General features: G+C 35.7%; 1 protein-coding gene across 1 annotated transcript; it reads right to left on the minus strand.

The window, feature by feature from the left end:
* Positions 1 to 18,229: 18,229 nt before the first annotated feature.
* Positions 18,230 to 19,741, minus strand: LOC145667588 (uncharacterized). Its single transcript, XM_081735070.1, has one exon. The coding sequence runs from the start codon at positions 19,739 to 19,741 to the stop codon at positions 18,230 to 18,232; it is 1,512 nt and encodes a 503-aa protein (XP_081591196.1).
* Positions 19,742 to 22,804: the final 3,063 nt, after the last annotated feature.

Here is a 22,804-nt window from a genome sequence, read left to right on the forward strand (position 1 = left end):
AATTGCATGCCGGCCGGGAGTCAGCAGGGGGAGGGGAATCCAAGACATGTAAAAAATAGCCCAAAATTACCGATATTAGTATCATATCCATAGTTTTCGCGGTCGCTGAGATCAATGGTGATACTCTCACAGGCGTTGACTTCCAAATACAGCCCCCATGCGAAGCATGCAGTGATGAGCGCAAGAGTCTTGGTCTTGCATGCAAGACCAAGACCATACCTGCAAGAAAAAGACCAAGACCATGACTCTTGCGCAAGAGTCTTGCACAAGTACGGTACTACTTGATATTTTATAGAATGTAAAAAGGAAGGGGAAAAATCATTACATCTTTCACGTGAACTTCTTGGCTCCAGTAAAAATACCGCTGGAGTGAATGTGTTCCCAGTAGTTTATGCAATCCATGTGAGTCGATCTGCCCCTGTAACATATAGCTACAGTATATCGTTTTCTAAATCGGTTGTTCGCGAGACGACCGAGAGCATAATTCTATGAATTGTTACAAGGTATAAGAACTTCAGTGTCTGATTTACTTTGGTCATCATTTGATCATTTAGGACGGCCCATGATTGGATTTTGGGAAATCATACGAAGAATAGTTGTGTCTATAAGAAGCGAATAAGCAAATGTAAACTAGAAAATGTTATGGTCACGGTGACTTGGTGGTAGAGCGTTCACCACTGGTACATGGAGTCCCTGGTTCGATCGCAATTTGCGCTATGTGAGCTTTTTTGGTGGACAAACACCCTGTGCGTGGGTTTTCCCATTTCCTCGTACTTTCTTCATTCGACCATTTCTCATCATCACCGTCTCCCTCAGCCTCGGTGTAATAATCGTAGGACGTTAAAGTAGATATTTCATTTCATTTCAAAACATCAATGGTGCTCTTCTTCCAAAACTAAAGAGAAATATAATATTGAACATCGGTAATTCCGTACACCATAGGTGTCGACTACATGGGTATGGCCTTGTCTCTAAGGCTCAAGCATCCGTCGGAAAAATTTAATATGTGCTCATAAAAGTAGCCTAATATTGAAATAACATTTTCATGACATTGACAAGAACTTAATGCATATGACCGCAAGTTTAATTTCATAGGTGGATGCTTATACGTTGAATAATTGTTTATCAATATAACTTATAGCCTCCTTAGGTATACAACATATAAAGGATTCAGCGATATAACATTATACAACAATAAATAATCCATATTCATAACTGAGAGTGATTTTGTGCACTTATTTCAAATAACTTGGAGTTTGATGCCGTTATGTTGTATTTCTAATATACAGGTCAAAAGTATTTATATAAATTGAGTTTACACAAAAGACATAGACAGTTGAGTCGTTTTCAGTTTTTACTCAAATTATTCTAAAATATTAAGTTGTTTGATTATTATTATTATTTTCATTTTTTCTCTCTTTTTTGGTCAATATTGCAAAACATATAATAATAATAATAATAATAATAATAATAATAATAATAATAATAATAATAATAGCTATTCTACCATTATTGGCAGGTCACTTGCTGCGGTTGAGAAGCTTCGATGACGGTGGTCCTCAGCTAGTCTCTTCGTCTTGACGTAGCAATTTTCTGTTTTAATACCTTCCTTCAACTACAGTCTCCTTCGCCCCCTCCCTCTCTTTCCTTTCACCATACCCTCTAGTATGTCCCTCATAATACCGTTCCTCCTCAGCCAATGTCATCCTCTTAATTACATCTAAAATTCTTCTTTTCTCCCCTACTGAACCATTTCTACACTATACTATTTCTAACACCTCATTCGTTTTCCGTTTAGCCCAGCTTATTCTCTCTCTTTTTTTTTCCATGCCCACGTTTCGAAAGTCTAATTTTTTTCTTCGTTTTTGGGTAATGTCCATGTTTCTGCCTCATAGAGTACATATTAGAATCAGTAAAACAAAATTACAATATTTAATTGGAAGTTTGTTCAATACAAAGATGAGCTAATCGTAGTTGAAAAAAAAAAAAAAAAAAAAACTGACGCCTTTAGAAGTGTAAAAATAATTTTGCAGTTCATGGTATTTCAATAATCTGTGCCATCTTGATTTTATTTCATGCATCTCAGGGTTTGGGAACTAGTGGAGTATTGGATCTGTTAAAACATAAAAAGATTACGAAATGTTGAGATTTATTTTATAAGTAGTGAAGCGTGATCACCCATTGAAAAAGAAAGTAATGGTCATCGTCTAGTTCGTACAGTATCATCATACTTACACGAAGATAAAGTATATTACATTTAGAAACATACATTGTATTTCCCTTACTATTGACGCGATGTAGAATTTATTATCTCTTATATCTAGAGTAAAATTTACCTATGAAAAACATAAGATTACTTAAAAGCAAGACTTGCAAGATTCTTGCAAGCAAGACCAAGACCAAGACTGCGTGTGCAAGACCAAGACCACCCGGGTCTAGGTCTTGCATTTGCTCATCACTAGAAGCATGGGTATATTCAACTAGTATATGCATATACATATATGTACATATACATATATATATATATATATATATATATATATATATATATATATATATATATATATATATATATATATATATATATATACAGAGTCGGATTTAGGGGGTGCAAAGGTGCACGTGCACCCCCCTTCGTTGTAAATATACACTACCTAAAGTGAGAAGTTAACAGTGAGTTTTGCAAAATCAATAGTTTAAATCAATTTTCTGAAGTTTGATGAAAAATACTTCATCGAGAGCAGGCACTTAGCATTTCCAAAAGAATTCTTAATTCACATTACAGATGCCTAAAGGCATTTAAAAAACTCAAATTTAATTCAATGTACTGGTAGTTATTTGTGCACACCCCCCTCAGAAAATCCTGGAACTGGCCCTGTACACACACACACACACACACACACACACACACACACACACACACATATATATATATATATATATATATATATATATATATATATATATATATATATATATATGGATCCAAAGGGGTTATAGACCCCCTTTGACTCTCAGGTCAACACTGGATAAATAAATGAACATATCCTTGATCCGTGTCTTTGGATTTGGTTCGGTGTTTAATATAGGCCTATTTACTGTAGTTAAAACAATTTTGGAATGTGTGTGAATAATTATTTATTGTTTTACGTGCACCAAAGTCTCTATGTTTGTAACTTGGCTTTGTGTCGTTCTTACGGGATGTAATAAATTGCAGCTGACGTTAAATATATATTTTTGGACATTTTACATACTGTACAGGAAATTAGCATACCTATAGCTAGAATTGATTTAGGAGGCAGTAACAGGGTCATTAATATTTTCAAGGATCATTCGTGTTTAATATGTTTTGTTAAATAAAGTAAAATAACACACACACTAATTATATATTGAGCGACCGTTCTTCAGTTGGTATAAACATCATGAACTAAGCGTTAGGATTTTTAGGTAAAGTGACAGTTCTATTATTATATACATAGGTAGATCTACATCGGTTGTTCTAACACGCGCACCCGTGCTCAACGGGAGTGATGATAGAGGTAAAAAGAAGACGAAAGTATCATATAACTTTTACCTCCGAAGTTTTGTTTCAGCGGTAAGTCCCAGTAAAAATATGACTATGTGGCAACATCACAGTGCAGAGTAGGAATAAGCGTGTGACTATCAATCCATCGATCCATGTTGAAACCAGATTTCAGGACATTTTTCTTTGTCGTATTCTGAAAGTATCTTTTCATGTACTTTTCCTCGTTACTTTGACATATCGTGGTGGTGTAGGTACTGTTTGGCACCTGCAGTCACTATGTTCTAATGTACCAACCTCGGGATTCAAACCACGGCTCACGCGCATTGGAGGTGAGCCTTTCAGCCGCATTTCACGTAAGGACCACTATACGATATACATGTATGTAACTCGTTTGTGATGTAGAACTTACTACTGTATGCCCACTTTGTAGCACAAATAAAACATGTTCAAACATGCGAATTTTACCGAAACCAAAAATTAATTTTAAAAACAGAAAATCGTTTTTGAAAATAAAAACCAAAAATCGATTTTGAAAACCAAAACCGAATGTCGCTTTTGAAAACTAAACATTGATTTTTAAAAAAATCAACTTTTTCAAAAATCGATTTTCTGTTGTCCGAAAATTCGGAATGGATAGAACTAATACTGTGCAGTGACTTGTGTTCATCAAACGTTGATAAATGCTTTCATTGTCTTCACATAATCATTTTATCAATTTATAGTTCTGTACGATAAATCATGTAACAATATAACACTGTTTGAGATCTAAGACAAGTTAATAGTGTTATCCACGAAACTCCGGATAATTATGTCTTTCTCGAAAACAAGACGGCAATCGTCTTGAATCTAAAAACGTACTTCTGATCTCAAGGACAACACTAATTACGTATTTCTAATAAAGGGGATATAAACAATGCTGCTATCCCACTCTTACTCGGTTAATAATTGTAGCGCATGGACGGAGCTATGAGAGGGCATGGTGACACTGCCCCCCCCCCCCAACTTTTTGACAAAAGGTAAAAATGCTACCTATAAGATGGCCACTCGTGTAGGAAGTATTCCATAAATCCGAGACCGACCTAAAAGTCTGTCCCCTCCCTCAGCAGACAATTCTTTACTCCACCCATGATTGGAGAACAAACTTCTATAGCCATTTTCGTCTACCTAGAAAAAGTTTAAAGTAAATATCCAATGTAATTCCCACACTTTGAAATACCCTGTATAGAATTGCAGAAGAAGTAGGGAAAAAAGGTTTAGGAAACGCGTTTCAGAGCGAGGAATGAGGAAACATGACCAGTAAATGAATTGTGAAGTCTAAAAAGCTGGAAATTCGTTTTCTGCAAATATTTCCAGAGAGAGAGGGAAAAGGGGTGGGTTATGTGACATTTAATTTTCACATACTAAGCTATATACATATAGCTTGCAAATGGAAAGAGAGAGAGAGAGAGAGAGAGAGAGAAAAGGGTGGGAAGGAAAAATTCTTTCCTGACATATTATAAATGTGGAAAATATAAGAGATGGAGTTAACTTGCAGCACGTGGCTTGAGCACTGAGCAAGACGTTTAGATTGTTTCATCACGGATGGAATTTGTTCAATGAATGCTGTGGTTGTAGGGGTTGGGATAAACTAGAATAGAGAGAAGAGGGTGAGTGCAATGTTGATAGTGGTCAGATGGTTTAACCTTCTTTTGCGTGCTCCACCGACATTTTGCAGCTTCCAACCCATCGCACAGCAAACATTACACAGACGTTGACACATGACACAATGGGTCACTTGACATGTTCGTTTTGTTGCATGGGTGAGTCAGTGTTCCGTGATGGTAACGTGTGTCGAAAGCAAACAAATCAACGAATAGTTTTCCCCCTTTTTTTCCTTTCCCCTTAACGTCAACAAAGAAATGAGTGCTATTTCGCTTTCGTTCTACTTTCATTAGATTTTTCTGATGAACCACATTAAATGGAGAATTTAATAAAGCAAACAATATTTATCGCAGTGCTTAAGTGCGTAAGTAAACACCCAAACACAACAAGAACTCTGCTTTCGTTAACATTTTAGAAAACAATGCAAAATAAGAAAAGCATTATCGAGCCTTGTGTTCTATTTTTCTTCGTTTCTTAGGTTAATGATGAAGATAATGTGATCCCAAAGAAAAGTAATGAAAGTAGTAAGTTTCGTTTTACGTCGATAGGCTACTAAATTATGGAGACCAATATTGAACCGGAACTAAATAGTAGATCTACCGCTTCCGGTTGCAGAAGAGGGATCATACCGTAGATGGAACTTGTTTTCGAAACACTGTATCCATTAAGAAGCAAGCGAATTTCGTTTAACAGTGTGCAACTGCAGTATATTTCCAAGCTATGAGAATTCAACACTCTAACTTGAAGTAGTACATCTATAACTATTGGTTGCAATAGATTAATAAGATCAAACATAGAACCTATTCCTCGGACTTTGACTCCATATCAAAAACCCATTACTGTTTTGGTTCTGTGGCTACAAAGGTTGAAACTGGATATCGTTAATTTGAACTAGTACGTCCGGATTGAATATACAGTTAAAGGAAGAGATAGAAGCTACTCTTGAAAAGTTCAATTGACTGCAAAAAACAGCATCTCCACATTTTTTACCGTTTTTGTTCTACGGAAATCAGTATTAAAATCGGAAGTAGTAGTAAATTCCAACCACTTCCGGTTTTGATAATGTGTTGCGGGTTGTCACGGCATGTAATCTTGACACCATGAATCGACTGCAGGAAACCAGTTCTTGTCGTTATCTAATAGCATTTTTGTTCTATGACGATAAATGTTGAAACCGAAAATTGTTAATTTGAACCACTTCCGGTTTGAATAGAGGATTAATGAAGGAGATGGAACCTATTCTTAGGAAAATGAATATATTGCAGAAAAGCACATCTCGATATCCTTTACTGTTTTTGCTCTATGAAAATCAATATTGAAACCGGAAGTAATATTAAATTTGAACCACTTTCGGTTTTGGTAGAGTGTTCAGGATAATCATAGTGCGTTGACTTGAGACGCTGGGTCGTTTACAAAATAATAATAATAATAATAATAATAATAATAATAATAATAATAATAATAATAATAATAATAATAATAATAATAATAATAATAATAATAATAATAATGATGATAATATTAATCTTGCTATCTGTTACCGTTTTCGTTCTATGGTAATAAACGTTGAAACCGGAAATTACCAATTTGAAACCACTTCTGGTTTGAATAGAAAGTTAACAGAGAGATAGAACCTATTCTTGGGATGCTGAAGCAATTACAAAAAGACGCGTCTCGACATCTCTTACTGTTTTTGCTGTGATAGAAGACGGATGGACGGACAGTCATTCTATAAGACTTTCGACACCTATGCATAACATAGTTTAGAAGTAAAAAAAATCTCTTGCATCTACTATTGTTTTTGTTATGTATTCATCAACGTTGAAACTGGAAATGTTAAATATTTGGTTAACAGAAAAGAAATAAATTATTCTGCTAAGCTGAATCTATAAGAAAAAATAGCTTCTCAGTATCTATTACTGCCTCTTTTGCCTTATGACGATCAGTGTTGAAAACGGAAATGATTGGTTTCTAACATTTCTGGTATAAATAGAGGTATAGAAGTGAAGATAAAACGTATTCTTGGGACGCTAAAATACACTTCAAAAAGCAGTATCTCACTATGTCTTACCGTCTTTGATCTATGTACACCAACATTGGAAAAGGAAATGGTAGCAGATTTCTATGATTTCCGGTTTTAGTAGAGAATGAACATAAAATTTACCATTGGGGAAATAAATCCAATACAAGAAACCAGTTTTCGCTATCTATTAACGTTCTTGTTCTATGGCAAATGATCAGCTTTAAAAAAGGGAATTGATTAATTTCTACCACTACCGGTTTTGAATAAAAAGATAGGACTCAAGACAAGACCTAATCTTGGGACAGTGAATACATGCCGTAAGCTTTATCTCGCTACCTCTTATACCGTTGTTGCTAATACCTATCTAAATATAGCCAGATGGACGGTAGGACGGATAAAGCAGATTAAATTTATACTAATAAAATTAAATTCTCTGCGAAGGGGTATGGTAAGCCAGAAGGCTTTCAGTTGATTGATGTGCAGTCAGCCCGCTGAATCCCATCGTCCTTATTTGAGAATTTCGATTACTTTGATTCACTTATCTATTAACTCAAGTATGGATCAAAGGATCATCATGATTTTTTTTTTTTTTTTTTTAATACTGGAGAACAGAAAATATTCCATATTGAAGACAGTTTCCTACGATACAAGAATTGAAGCTATGTTACCTTAAAAAGGTGTTGTGGAAGTGATATCTTGTCTCTGAAATTGTACCTGTTTTTATTGGAACAGTTCTCGTATCTCGTCAGGAAAACTCTGTCTCCTCTAATTTTGTGGGCAACCCTAATTTACGGACACTAAATCCATACCGAAAAGCCATATCTCGCTACCTCATACTATTGTTGCTGATACATGTCGAAATACAAACAGACAGACGGAAGAATGGGCATAGCCAGGGACGTACGCAGGAATATATTTCGGGAGGGATCTAAAGCGTTTTGGGGGGGGTCCAAATACAATTTGAGGCTAAATTATATGAAAATTTCTAAAATTGCCCCTAAAAGTAGACTACATTTACAAAAAAAATCGAGATATCGGGGGGTGGGGTCCGGACCCTCAGGACCCACCCCCTGCGTACGCCCCTGGGCATAGCCGTCAGTTATTGCCCTGGAAACGGAATGAGACGAGATAAGAAATAATTTTGTAGAAGTCTCACCTCGTCTCAATTCTCGAAAAAGCTTTTCTCGTCTCGTTTCGTTTTGTAAATGTATGTTCAAAATTTATGCTCTCAGGTTTTTCTTAATTTCGTCTATAAGTTATCAGAATCCTTCTGCGTCATGAAAGGTCCATGAAGGGGTGCTGTAACAACATTTAAGCCATATTTATTATTGAAGTGTATTGTGTAATAACTAGCGTATCTTGAAACTTTGATAAATGCTCTGCATTATATTTGTAAAAATCACTTTATCAATTTATAATTTGTACACTATGAATTATGTAACACTAAATACAGTGTCTGAGTTCTAAGACTTACGGGAACTAGCGTTGCTCACGAGATTCATAAAATTTATTGTCTCGTCTCAAATTTAATAAAGGCCTATAATCTCATTTTCGAGAGGGCAACGCTTTTACGATATAAATCAATCAATTATAGATGCATTTTTGAAAGCCATCGTGAAGGAAAGGACATCGTGTATGTAATGAAACATCGAAAATCTCTGTAAACGTAGGGAATGTTTTTTCTCATTTCCAATCATTAGCAAATACATATGTGAGGACGAAGTTGGAATCAACACCGGAACTTTTATCATATTTTTAAATTGAGAATTTAGGAGAGCGTTTCCATAGCTTGGCACACAGAAAACTGGAAAGAATAGCAATCACATTTGAATGCAGTCTTGATTCTTATAGTGAACAACGACAAAGGACAGATGTTAGTTCTGGGAGAATGCTGTTAATAATGGAAAGGAAAAGATACAGCAGGAAATGATGGGTCATAGGGGCATGGTGGCACAATGGTAGAGCGCTAATCTCTGGTGCGTGGGGTTGTTGGTTCGATCCGAAGCCAAGTAAGCTTGTGGTTGACAGCATCGTGTCCGTGGGTTTTCTCGGGATACTCTTTCCTCCCACATTCTCATTCCACGAATTCTTCCATCGTCATACAGTTCCCTTAATCATCGTCTCACTTAGCCTTAATTGTGGGACATTAAACCGAACGACTTCATTTAATTTCATTTTATGATAGCTCAATGGAAGAGCACTACCACTGACGCAAGATTCCTTCAGTTGAATTCCATGTAATGTAAATTTCTGTTGTAAAAACTTTATGTTAATAATTTTTTCAGGGTTTTTCTGTTTCCTGGCACTATCCTTATTTCTCCAGACATTACACGACCATATTAATTTCTCATTTGCTGTTCATCTACTTTATAGCCTAAGCCTAATTCATCGATTTCCAACTGAATGCTCTGTGACGTCACAGTTTGCTTATCGCAAAGTAAAATCAGAAATACCCGGATTTTGGAAAAAATTCTGAAATTCTGAAAAATTCCAGATTTTTTCCGAAATAAGGAAAGTGAAATTTCCGATTCCGGAAAATTTTTTCTATCACTACTTTAAAAGGAACAAGCTCGCAAGTAACACGAGTTCATAAAAGACAGAGGTGACAGGCAAGCATGAACATCAATAACGTAATCGATGGTTTTGTAAGCATACTACTTGCGGATCCATAACTAGATGTTTACTGACAACATTTGTTCTCCTACGTCATCCCCTGCCTTCTTTTCTTCATGGTATTTTCTCTGCTTTTCTCACGTTGTAAATCCGTGCTCCGAAGCACAACAATTTGACTGCCCTAAAGGAACAACTGCCAGATAAAGATTCCATTTTACTTTGGCTTGAATGTAGAGTCCGAGACGATTCAGAAATTTCGTGACATTATACGAGCTCTATCAATAGAAACAGGCGCACTTTCCGAGACAAGACATCACTATCATATCACTTTTTCGAGACGATACATCACTTTCGTGTCACATTTGGGACACGAGACAGTCTCGTAGGAAACCCTTTTTGAAAAGATTAAGCATTAAATGATGGTAGTTCAGCATTCATCAGATAAAGAAATGAAACCTTACGAAAGTTTAGACAGTGCTTATGAATTTCATCGATAAAGATTATGTTATTCGCAGAGAAATGTTGCAGGAATGGCAAACGAGTTGGTTAGTTGATTGAAATTTGGCTTTCCTTTTCAGCACCAAGACTACATGAGACAGTTTAAAGTGTTATTCGAACCAGGGTAATAGATTCCAAAGCTCTCCCACTCGGAATTGAAACTCGAACTCCGTGCACCAAGGAGGAACGCGCTTGCTAGTCACTAGATCAGTAAAGAGAGGAACGGAAATCAAATGAAGTATGCTGTAAATTTCCTTAAGCAACTGTTGCAGTATTTTTATCAGCTATGACGTTCCTGGGTTTTGTCAAGAAGTGACTGCTTACAATGCACCATTTCACTTTCTGATATCATACTTTAAAAGTTCACAATAAGATTGTAGTGATGTACCATACACCATATTCTACTGATTTAGAGAGAGCTAATACTCTTGCTCCCAAAGTGAACGCTACCCTTGAGGAAGGCAAAAAATTTTCCAGCATTACTAGTAGGAGACTTGTTTTTTGGTAATCAAGTTTTTTTTTCCCCTGGAGAACTGCATTTCAGATAACTCACCAAAGTTTCACTGGCACACTTTGCAGCTATAATAAGCTTAACTACCACCGACGTTTTCCTTGTATCTCGGATATAACAATTTAAAGGTGCCTACGTTGTTATCTCACAACAGAAGGAAGTTTTCAGTGTAAAGTCAGATAAAGCGATGTAAAAACAAACCTAAGACACTCTACACGAGTACAAATTACACATTTTTATTTTCGAGTGACGAAAGGAGAAAAAAAAAAGTACGGTGATCGTGAAAAGAAAAATCAAATTAGAATGCGACATTTCATCGAATTTACACGTTTCATGGCCCATACATATCGAAAAAGTAATTTTTCGACATCTTTCCGTCTGCTTATCCATTCGTCCGTTTGTCTTGATGTATATACAGAAGAAATTACAAGTAAGAGTGAATTTGTATTTTAAAATAGTTAAAAGTCTGAATTTAACTTAGGCGAATGTTTAGTTGAAGCAGGATATAGCCATTTTGTTAACAAAATGTTACAATTTCGCTAATTTCTGTTAATATTGGGTTAGGGCTACTGCTTACATCATTGTATTCATATTCGCTTATGTATCGCTTTCGGTAAGTACATAGTCTCTACAGTATTTCGCATTCTTCATTTCTACATGTACGTCTATTCCATTCTTAAATAAGACACAAATCAATTTCGGTACCCTTAATTCAAGTCAATTCTCCTGTCAATCTTCTATTCTTTTTTAAACCTACTTTTCTCTTCTTTCATCTAAAACATAGCCCCTTAACTGAAGTTAGGCTAAAATGTTTGAATTCATTAAAATATTTTATAGAACGACTAGCTGAACCTGCGTTGTCTGCTCAGCGCGTCATTCTGTTATGATCATAAATCTCTTTCCCACTGTGCATGTCTCCTTACTCACACAAGTAAATGATAGGAGATTCAGAAAGGAAGTGAATTGTTATGTATAGATGTTGGAGTGAGTTTGTAGTAAACTTGTAGAAGTAACACGATATCTAAGAAAACATTTTTATCTAATAAATCAGTATCTGTCCGAGTACGTATCATTACCGTACGTCTCTTGAGGCCTTTGAAGTTGCCAGCGTGCAATAGGTTTTGCCATTCAGATTTAAGCAAAGCGCCTACAATGTCCGTCAACCCGCCATACGTAACTTCTCTACTGGTTGCCTATCACCGTAGTTTCGGTCTACAACAATGTTAATCTTATGGGCTTAAAACGGCCACTAAAATGTTGAATGGAACAATAACGGCACGGTTTTTGAAAATTTGAATGAGAACTGGACAATCTACACAAAATTTGGAATCGACAAGAGAAAACGTCACGCTTATAGCACGTGTGGTTTTCAAGATCTCATTGTCGAAATTATTGGAAACAAACATATAAACCTAGCATTTTAATATATGGACCTGCGCTCTCTACAAAGCGCATCATTCACATATGAACATGAATCTCCTTGTTAATCCTCACATCTGTACATGTCCCTTTACAAACACAAGCGAAAGACGTCTTGATAAAAAAATGGCAAAAGATATGATAAGGAGGAGATTTTTTCGATTACTTTTTTAATATCTCGCACCGTTTGCAAGATTTGAGACTACTTCCGGTTGGAATTTTTAATTCATAAATGATCAGTGTTTTCTTTCTTCTTGCATGCAGTATGTAATAAGCAAATACATTAAACACACAATTAATTATAATGTCAGTGATATATGGTGTTCATTGGGCAAAACACTCCAAACAATAAAGATTCAACTTAGAGTGGAGAAATGGTTATCCTTCGTTCTTCATTATCATTTGGCCATGAAATAAACACCTGAGAGGTATGCAACCCCTGTATACAATTATGTGGTGTTGGATGTATAATGCGTAGGATATGATGCTTTAGTTTTTTTAATTTCAACACTTAGAGTGTAACCGTAAAAATGTAATAAAAAATAATGGCCATGTTTAAAAAAAAATATTCAATTAGAACTGGGCAATCTACATAAAATTTGCAATCGATCAGTGAAAACGTTATCTTACTAGAGCCTGTAGGTTCTGAGATCTCATTGTCGAAAGGATTGGCCACAAACATGCAAACGTCCACAAACTATAGTTTAAAAGAACTCCAAAGATGGTAGCACAATTCATTTGCATTGATTTTGGAAAAGATTTATTAAAATACAAAGGCTTTGAACAATAATTTAAAAAGGATAAACTCTATGTAAAACGGGCCTAATTAAATAATTTATTTAAAGTACAAATACTTTAAAATATCTGTCTTTATTAAACGTGAAATCACAAATAACCGTAAAACAAAGGCTTTTAATCCAAAGTTATAGGTTGGAGCTCAGGCGCTATTGTTTTCATACCTACCTCATCAAGAAACCTAGCCTGTCTCGTGTTTGTTAGTGTGTCAGCGAGGACCAGGTATTGCAATACGTACCTGAGAGCATAACACACATACTGCACTTACAGGATAGACGAAAGTTATCGCTTTCGAAGGGTTCCTTGTTTTTTTGAAACTCATTACACTCATCTTATTTTCTTTCTCATCTCACATCTCATTGTTGCTCAACTCTCATTTCGACCAGTGGGCCTGGGGCCCAGCACTGGTTGACCCGATATGGCGACTGGAGGACAACATGTTGGACTTCCTACGGTAATAGCTGGTCCTAGAAAAAAAAAAAACAACTCGCAAGAACAAGAAAGCTCTCCGTGGGTGGTTTCGGCAATGTCCGAACACTCGTATCACCTTACTAGTGACATTGTAAGTAAATGTGTATCCACCAACGTTGCCATAGTTTTGGGTCTCTGTTATACTCTGATTTATGACTTACACATGTGGGTTTAAGAGGTCACTTTCCTCTCTTTCTTTTCCCCCCTCGCCGTGGGTTTGGGATTCCGCTTTGCTCTTTTTCCCCCCTCGCCAACGAAAGGTACATGCTCTGTTTTGTGTTAATGCTAGTAAAAAAAAAAAAAAAAATTAAGGACACGACCAAATCAATATTTTAATATTTCAGAGTATACCATGTGTAATATTCACTATTTAATGCAAATGTCATAATTTATTCTTAAAAGTATGTATTAAAATACAAAATATACACCACTTTCAACTATTAAGAAGAATGAATTCTGTTATTATTTATTTTGCTTATTTCAACTTTGTTTCGATAAAATTAAGAATATTAATTAAATAGTGAGTAAAATATTTGCTTTTAAATGAGTAAAACAAGAAACGGATTTTTGCAATCGATTTAGTGTTTCAAGAATACTTTTTAATCTCCTTCTTGAATTCGCATAGTTTGAAAGTTTTATTAACAGTAAAACGATAGTCGTTATGTCATCAAAATGTATATGCTAAGGTGGAGGAATAGGGTTTAAAATGTATGTCAAGAATACGATATTTCGTGACATGTTAGTGAGATGAAACAGTATATAAACTCATTATTAAAAGTAAGTGAACATTTGCTCCAGCATTTTGTGAAATTCCACTTTAAGAGGAAAAATTCTATAATTATTTTCTCAATATGTAATAAGATACAGGCCACTCCACTAAATTTTCTCACTCCAATTTCTTAAAGTATATCATATTATGCTGCAGTTATTGCTTAAACATGAAATACGAGCGAAATGTTTGGAGGAAATTTCATTCGAGGAAAATTACCTACATGAACTTTTTTATAAGAAGTGACAAATGGAACCCTCGTATATCAGGGTTATTAATAGAATATTTATTTATGAGGTGTCAACAAAATGATTTACGCAACATTACAGAATTATTAATGATATATAAACAAAATCGATTGAGTTGCTTTTGAGAATATTATCCAATAATAAACTCACTCCTATTAAGAAGCTACCCCTTGCGGATTTATTCGGGAGAAATTACTTAACCCTATTATAGGGTTATTAATCAAATTATTATATATCGCCTTTTTCGCATTTGAAATAATCGTCCGAAAAAAAAACACTCCAAAAGTGAACTACCCCTTGCCGATTTTTCAGGATAAATGAGTTATCCCATATTATCATAATGTTATGAATCATGTATTTATGAAACATGAAAAAATCGTTAGAGGCGTTTCCGAGAAAATCACAAATTTTTATTTTCATGTTCAGTAAACTACTCGTAGTTTTGGCAGTAGTAAAAAAATCGAAAAAAAAAAACCGTTAGAGAATCTTATAGAAACCTTAAATTTAAAATTACGTCTCGATACGTTGAACCGTAGTTATGCCTTCTAGGCGACCAAACATACTTTCATTGGGACGAACAAACGTCCAGAACTCCGTTTTGAGGCATGTAGAGGCGATCCAACTTACAAATTCTTTTAAATCTCGATTTTTCCATTATATTGCTATACTTTCTTATCTCCTATCGTTGCTCGAAAGTAAAAATAAAATTTTTGGAAAGAAGACCATGGAGACTGTCTTGTCTCATCATCACTAGAAAACTGCTGAACCATTAAAAAAAAATTGAAACCGCGCTTGGCTGGAGCTGGATTTTTCATATCCCTTTCATTATAATGAATATCCTAAGAGGTATTTTTCTCCACATTCAAACTCATCTGTTATTTATCCCATCATCATGAGAAAAACTGATAGACTCTTTCAAATGGATTTTGCAATGTAGGTAGCAGTTGACTCGAGTCGGGTTTCTTTCATGTCACTTTCATTAAAGGTATATTCTAGGGGGAAAGGGTTAAAAAATAGAATATATTGAAAGCTGCTAAACCCTTCAAAATCAAGTTTTGAAAATAGTACTGGGTCACCTAAGCTTTTATAATTTAATTTAGATTCAAATATCTGTTCTAAATGCGAAAAGATGGTTCAAATATGATACACATTTCAAATATTCTACATAAATCTACTCTTCCCGTGAACGCCGGTTCTTGAGCCACTTAATAAATAATTTTATGATTAGAGGTAATAAAAATAATAATTTACAAATGTTACAGATCACCAAGGACTAACAAGGACAAGTTGTGTGATGTGTGGTCAACACATTGTTTTAAGCCTAGGATTGTTGTTTCTTAACTCAAGTAAATTTTCAATTGTCTAAAAATGTAGGTTTAAAACTGTGAAAACTATGTGCGCTTGATCGGAAATCGATCCGAAACAAAGTATATTAAAAATAACTATAATAGTAAAACTACATTTCCTGGTACTAAAAATCACATCACAACCGGAAGTTCAAAGAACTATGCAACGAGAAATCTTGACTGAAAATTCTCCACGATTCGTCCCATTGAACGAATAGTGACACGGTATCTTTTACTTATTCCTTGTCAGAATCTTTCCAAAATTTTCTTCTCATTTCTCATTGTTAATGTCAAAATGCATTCCAACTATTCCTAGAACTTCATTAAATAAACACCCCGTAGCACTAATAATAATAATAATAATAATAATAATAATAATAATAATAATAATAATATAGAACATTGTCCCGTTAATAACTAATCATCCTCGATCCTGGACACACTCGATCTATACCAAAGGTCTCCATACAATGATATCACAAGTATCATACATATTGTAGGATTTGGTAATACTGGCTTTCTAGCACTCGCGAACAGTTTTTCGGCCGGGGATTCGAAGAGAAGATCAATGAAACCTCGTCCAATAGCGTTATAGGAGAGGTGAATATAGATGGAATAGAGTGCAAGCACGAAAAATCAGAAATAGAAAAATATGTATGGGCACTGCCCCGCAAATCTCGCAGCACCCGGTCCTGGACACAGACCTCAATCTAGTTTCCAGGTCCCCATGCAATTATTCTACAAGGAACATGCAGTGGTGTGAGATTGTTAGTTCCCGGCTTCTAGCACTCGCGAGAGGCTATCTACCAGGGTTATGGAAGAAAAAAGAGGAAGAAACGGCGCCTAATAGCATTAGTAATTTCGGAAGGGTGTAGATGGATAGAACTCAGCAAGCTGAGAAAACCATCACACGTCTAGATTCAAACATCTGGAAAAACTGCGATGCCCAGCTGAAGGCTGAACAACGAAGGGCAGAAAGCCAGATGCCCTACTGCTGGTCATGAGGTGAATTCAATATGATCGAATAGGATTTTAGTGTTTTGAATCATGCTATGAATTAACTGCAGGATTCACTGTAATGAGGTTATTGAGTATTGGGTTGGCGTGATAAAAAACATGCAGTTAGTAGGGATCTACCATGCCATGCCTTAAAATTATCTTTAGATATTCAAATTTTAAAAATATTTTTGTCTTTTAATTTTTTGTGCAAGTACCTTAGTATGCATTTTATTTTGTCTTTTTAATTTTACTTCTAATTTTGTTGATTTTGAGTTTAGCATCCCTTTCAGCAGTGGGGCGATATGGGACGTGGACCCACAGCTTAATGCAGTATCCGAAACACACGAGCTCCAGCCGGGAAACGAACCCGGTTCTCCCACGTCAAAGGTGCGCGCGCCAACTGCTCAGTCACGAGGGAGCTCACTTCTAATTTTATGATGAAGATGGTAATAAGGTGTTTAATGATGGATGAATATGAGATGTTGATAATTTTGTATTTTACACTTCCTTTCCCATATAAGCTTGGCTTCTTCTTCATCCTTTGCTCTGGACCTGGAACGAGATTTCTCTAGACTTAATAAGTTCAACTTTGTGAATAAATAAATAAAACACTGTACAACGAGTGGTTCTCTAAAATATTCAAATACTTTTATATCACTGAGATAAAGCGTATCTTTTAAATCCTATCTATCCATTTGCTTAAAATTTAGAATATAATTGCAGTTTTTTTTCTAACGCAACTTCTTATATTTACGTACTACGTAAAGTGTACTCAATCACACAGGTCTCACGACTATTCTAACTTTTTTCTTAAAAATCATCTGTTGTACAGTTAGCATTATAGATCTGTTGTACAGTATTTATAACATTTTTGCTTCCATAAGCCATCCAAAACTTGCTGCTTCCTCAATATCAATAAATACTGATGTAGAAAATTGGACACGGTGAAATGAATAATCATTATTTGCGTGGAGGGGGAAACTTATAAAATATATACAATAAATAATATTTAGATAATATATTACAATATATACTAATAATACTATACTACTGTTAACATACTACTAGACTAATAATATATCGTTAAATAATATATAAATAATAATAGAGAATAATATTTTTTTGGAATAATATCTGGTCAGAGTAAATTTTCCGCCTCCAAAATTTGTCGCCCAGGGCTTATGGCCCATGCGTAAATACGACAGCCATTTCACCAATGATTTTTTACTCATTTATTTACATTTATCCTCGTCTCTTTTAGCCTACATTCACCTTACATTTCATTTTATTTTAATTCCCATGGAAGTTTTATTGCAATTTAATTCAGAAGAAAATCGTATAAAATAACAGCAAATAAATTATACTTCCCTTTATATGTTATTGTCGTTATCATCATCTGCCAATTCTTCGAATCCATAGTCTCGCTCTTCACTTTCACTACCATCTTCCTCGTCCGTTGTTGAATCGCCGTCCGTTGTTATAACAAATTTTGCTTGTTCGTCACTGTCAAAAACACACTGCAGAGCACGATAGCTGTCCTCAATACCTTCTACATGCGTAATATAGTTTCTCCATTTTTCCGGCGTTATGTTCTGAACTGATTCCTTTATTATGTTTATGAGAGCACTGACGGAATGCCCTGTTAAGTTCCTGGCCGCCACTCGCCGTTTTAACTCTGACCACACTTGTTCGATGGGATTCAATACACAATGATAAGGTGGCAAACGTAGCACAACGTGTCCGTATGCAAGAGCAAGTTCATCAATCACGTACCTCTTCTCTTGAAAACCGACATGTTTGTTTACAATTTCTACGAGTACTGGTTTAATTGGAATGGGATTAGGTACAGGTATACAATGTTGATTCATATACCTGATAATGTCTTCCTTCCGCCAAGAAGAGTTTGGCTTCGGATTACTAACACGGGAATGCACTGACGCGTTATCACAAATAATCACTGATGGTTCTTCCAGTCGTTTTAACACGGAATTCTCAAACCATTCTTCAAAGATGGCTGCAGTCACTGTACCGTGGTAGTCCGCAGGAGCATTTTCCATCTTCTTGTGTGTTACGAAAAGTGCGTCCTCAACAAACCCATTACGGCCCCCACAATGAATTATTACTATTCGTTCTCCCTTTTTATCTGACACTGCTACCGAACAATTCTCCGAGTCGTCAGTCCAGTTCTTCATTTTACACGTATTGGTATCGAACCATGTTTCGTCTAAATAAACGTCTCGAAACCCTTCACTACGATACTTTTTTACTTCTTCAATATAACGATATCGCCAAGAAATAATTTCTGGTGATTCCATCCTGCGTGGTTTCCTGTCTGCTCTCCGATACCTAAATCCCATACTTTCTAACAATGTATATAATGTCCGAGCACAATAAGGAAATTCGTAATCGGTGTTGGCGGTTTTCCTGCGCATTGCTTCGCACAATGACTTTACTGACGGTGAAATCCCTTCCTTGTAAAATTCATAAACTGTCCTACGCAGCAAATCCCGGGAAAAGTCATCGATTTTAGAAAACGCAAATTTTGTCTTGTGAACTTTCTTTTTAGTTGGGGTACGGTACGTAGCAGCATCCAAACGTGCAATTTTCTTAATTGTCGAAACACTAACTCCTGTAGCTTGCGACGTTAGTTCATTAATATTCTTGCTCGGTATAGAACCCCCATCGTGCACGATACCGCTAAAAAATGTACGAACACTTTGAATAATTTTCACACTCTGTCTGCTTACTTTTGCTCCTTTTCCAATGACATTAACTTTTCTCTTCGACGGTGTTCTATGTACACTAGGACCGGGACGAGGATCTTCTTGGACTTCCCGAGTCATTGCTTGTCCTTGTTCCCAAGGTCTAAAATAGTCCGACATCTTTGTTCACTTGCAACACACGAACAAGAGTAAAAATGAATTTAACTTAATTTATACACACTTAAATAGATACATATACGCACAAATGTACACCACAGTTAAGTACACATGTACACACACATAAATGCTTGAAAGAAATGCACAAGTGCTTTAAACACTTTAAAAAAATCTTCGTATTTATCAGAGAGCTTTTTGAACTTAGCTGTGATATAAGAGAAAGCTAAATGCCCTCTGAAGGGGTGCAGAAGAACAGTAAATTCAGGTCCGTGCAGAGAAGGGTCGTCCTTCGAACGAAACAAGTTCGTGGTGTCCTGCGGTGCATTGTTCTCTAATTTGACACTTCACTTCGTCTGTTTCTCATATATCACATATGTTCACGTGTTCGGGCTTTACAAGAGTCTAAAGTCTTACGCAAGTTTTTTTTTTTCTACTTTTCGTTTAGCATTAAAACCTGGGGTTTCAACGATTCATATTTTTCAAGTATGTTTTTACATAATCGCTTTATGTTCATTTATAGAAGCAAGTTTCTAGTATTCGACATGGTGTGATGCTTGTAGTATTGCCTAAGAGAAAAGATTTTGTGCTGTCTTGTTTCGAATAGTATATTTGATTCTACTCGAAGAGTTCTGTTTCGTAATGTATCTCGTCACGAAAATTTTGTTCCATCTCATCTCGCGTATGTGTCTTTTTGTTCGATAAATTTACCATATTATTATTACCGGTTATATTAAAATTGGTGTACTAAATATTTAAGAATTACCAATCCTCTGTTGATGGTGTGATTGAACTCGGTGAAAAGTAAGAAAATAAATGCGTCTCTCAATATAAGAAATGTGTGTCAGAACAGCAGCTGTGAGCTTTCTCGTCGGTACTTAAATAGCGTACACACCTCCGGTGTGGGATTCCTGGCGGGAGCTCATCTGCGTATTCCACACTAAGCTGTACATTCACGTTTCATATAGTCTTTCTGCTGAAAGTGCTATTCTCAAATCTAACTAATTAACAATTTCTGCAAAATTTTCTAATTTTCATGAAATATGTTTTATGTATGAGTCTGCTTGTATGTTGCATTTGAAATTTAAGAACTATTCATATCGCTTGGAATTGAGATCAGTCAAGGATTAGGGTTAAATTTACTCTATATTTTTTTAAAGCATACTCTCGCTTACTTTTTCTCTTCTTCTTCTTGTCATACCCTCTGTCGTATTCATTATAATACAACTTCTCCAGAACGCACTTAACATTCTTCTTCTCGTTCTCTTCCCTATATTTGCCAGCACTGACTCGAACGGCTGGATGGAATTCTCTTCGTTTTACTCTTTCATTTTCAGACTAGCTTTCCGTCAACCATGGCCTGAACACAGCACTAGGCATCTTTCATATCTTTATCGAATAAGGAAGAGAAAGAAGAAAATTTAATACTATAGTAACGTTCTTCTGGTGTCACAAGGAAAATCAGTTAAAGAAAATTAATTAGGACGACCTATGCTCTGGTGTAGAATTTTATAAAAATAATCGATGTAATACGCGTATAATGTAATTATGTAATAAAATACAAAATACAATTAAAATACATTATTCATAAATTTCTGATCTCATGTTGCCCAGTGGCTTAGGGAAGGGGGGCATATGGGCCGCCCCCCCAAAGAGGTCCGGCAATGTACTTTGGTACTTTGATGTTTGTAATTTTTTATATATATATTTTAAGTTTATATATTTTTTGTTTGTAATTCCTCTATATGTACCTATAACAGCACTTGCCCCCCCCCAGACACATCCTGGCTACTTTATTGATGTTGCCTTATCTATTATGTTAATGAGAAAGTTAGATACTTCTACATCATACATTTCAGATATTATTTGATTAGAATTCAAGAGTATTTTGTATAGATTAAAATCCCATCCTTCTTTCTCAATAGATGTATTCATGTTTATAACTTTAAAAGAATGCACACTCCAAAGTAGGGAAGGGAAAAATAAACACACATTAGATATAATTGAAAGACACTATTCGTAAATTTTTGATATCTTGTTGCCTTATCTATTATGTAAATGAGAAAGTTACTTCTTCATCATGCATTTCAGATATTATTATTCGACTAGAATTGAAGATACTTTTATATAGATTAAAATCTTCCTCGTGCTTTTTTTCAATAGATGCATGTTTATCTTTTAAAAAATGCCAAAATGTATTTCTTGCCTTCTTTGTTTATTTCATTCTTTCTATATAGAGAACAGGGAGATGAACTAACATTGACCAACTGACCTGCACATATGGGTCGCTCCTTCTTAACGGAAGAAGAAAGATATTCTGTTGAAGTGTCAAATAACAGAGCAACACGAAGGACTCGCAGCTTTCCAGGCTACTTTTTTCTTCGCCAAAACATTTAAAACATTCCATTCCCTACTCAAGTAACGGAGATCAGCTTTTACTCACCCCCTCCTATTTTAGCTGAGAGCTGTCATGGAGTTCGAATTTGTTGGCAACATCGGATTTCAGAAAAAATATCGGTTTCACTACCATGTAATGGGCGGAGAAGGGTAATAGGTCAATTTTCTGGACCTCACCCTAAGGCCGTCATGAAATTTCCAATAGTATACCGTATCCTCGGCAGATTCGGATATCAGACGTAGGCACCGAGATTCACACCGTACCGACAATAGCCCGGAAAGATCACGATCTCCAGTTATAGGTCACCATCACGCACCATCTCCGAAACGTCATCGCCGATATAGCATATCAGACTCTGATAGTGAGCGACTTAGAATCGACGACACGGAGTTCCCATCGCTATCTGACAGTACAAAGCAACCAATATATTCGTTCTTACTTACAAATTTCAACGTAAAATATCAGAACGAAAAACAAATATATCTTCAACTCACTAAATATTATCGGCGAGCTCAGATCTCTCAAATTGTTGCCACCAGAAATGGGATGATCATCAGATCTCCTGATCAGAATCTCGCTACCACTATTCGTAACAAGTTCAGTTATGAAATTTTTGGCAAGAATGCACAACTCTCCAAACTGACTGACCGGAGAATCAAACAGCCGCCTCC

This window comes from Thermobia domestica, chromosome 1, assembly GCF_964235325.1.
Source record: "Thermobia domestica chromosome 1, izTheDome1.hap1.1, whole genome shotgun sequence".
NCBI lineage: Eukaryota > Metazoa > Arthropoda > Insecta > Zygentoma > Lepismatidae > Thermobia > Thermobia domestica.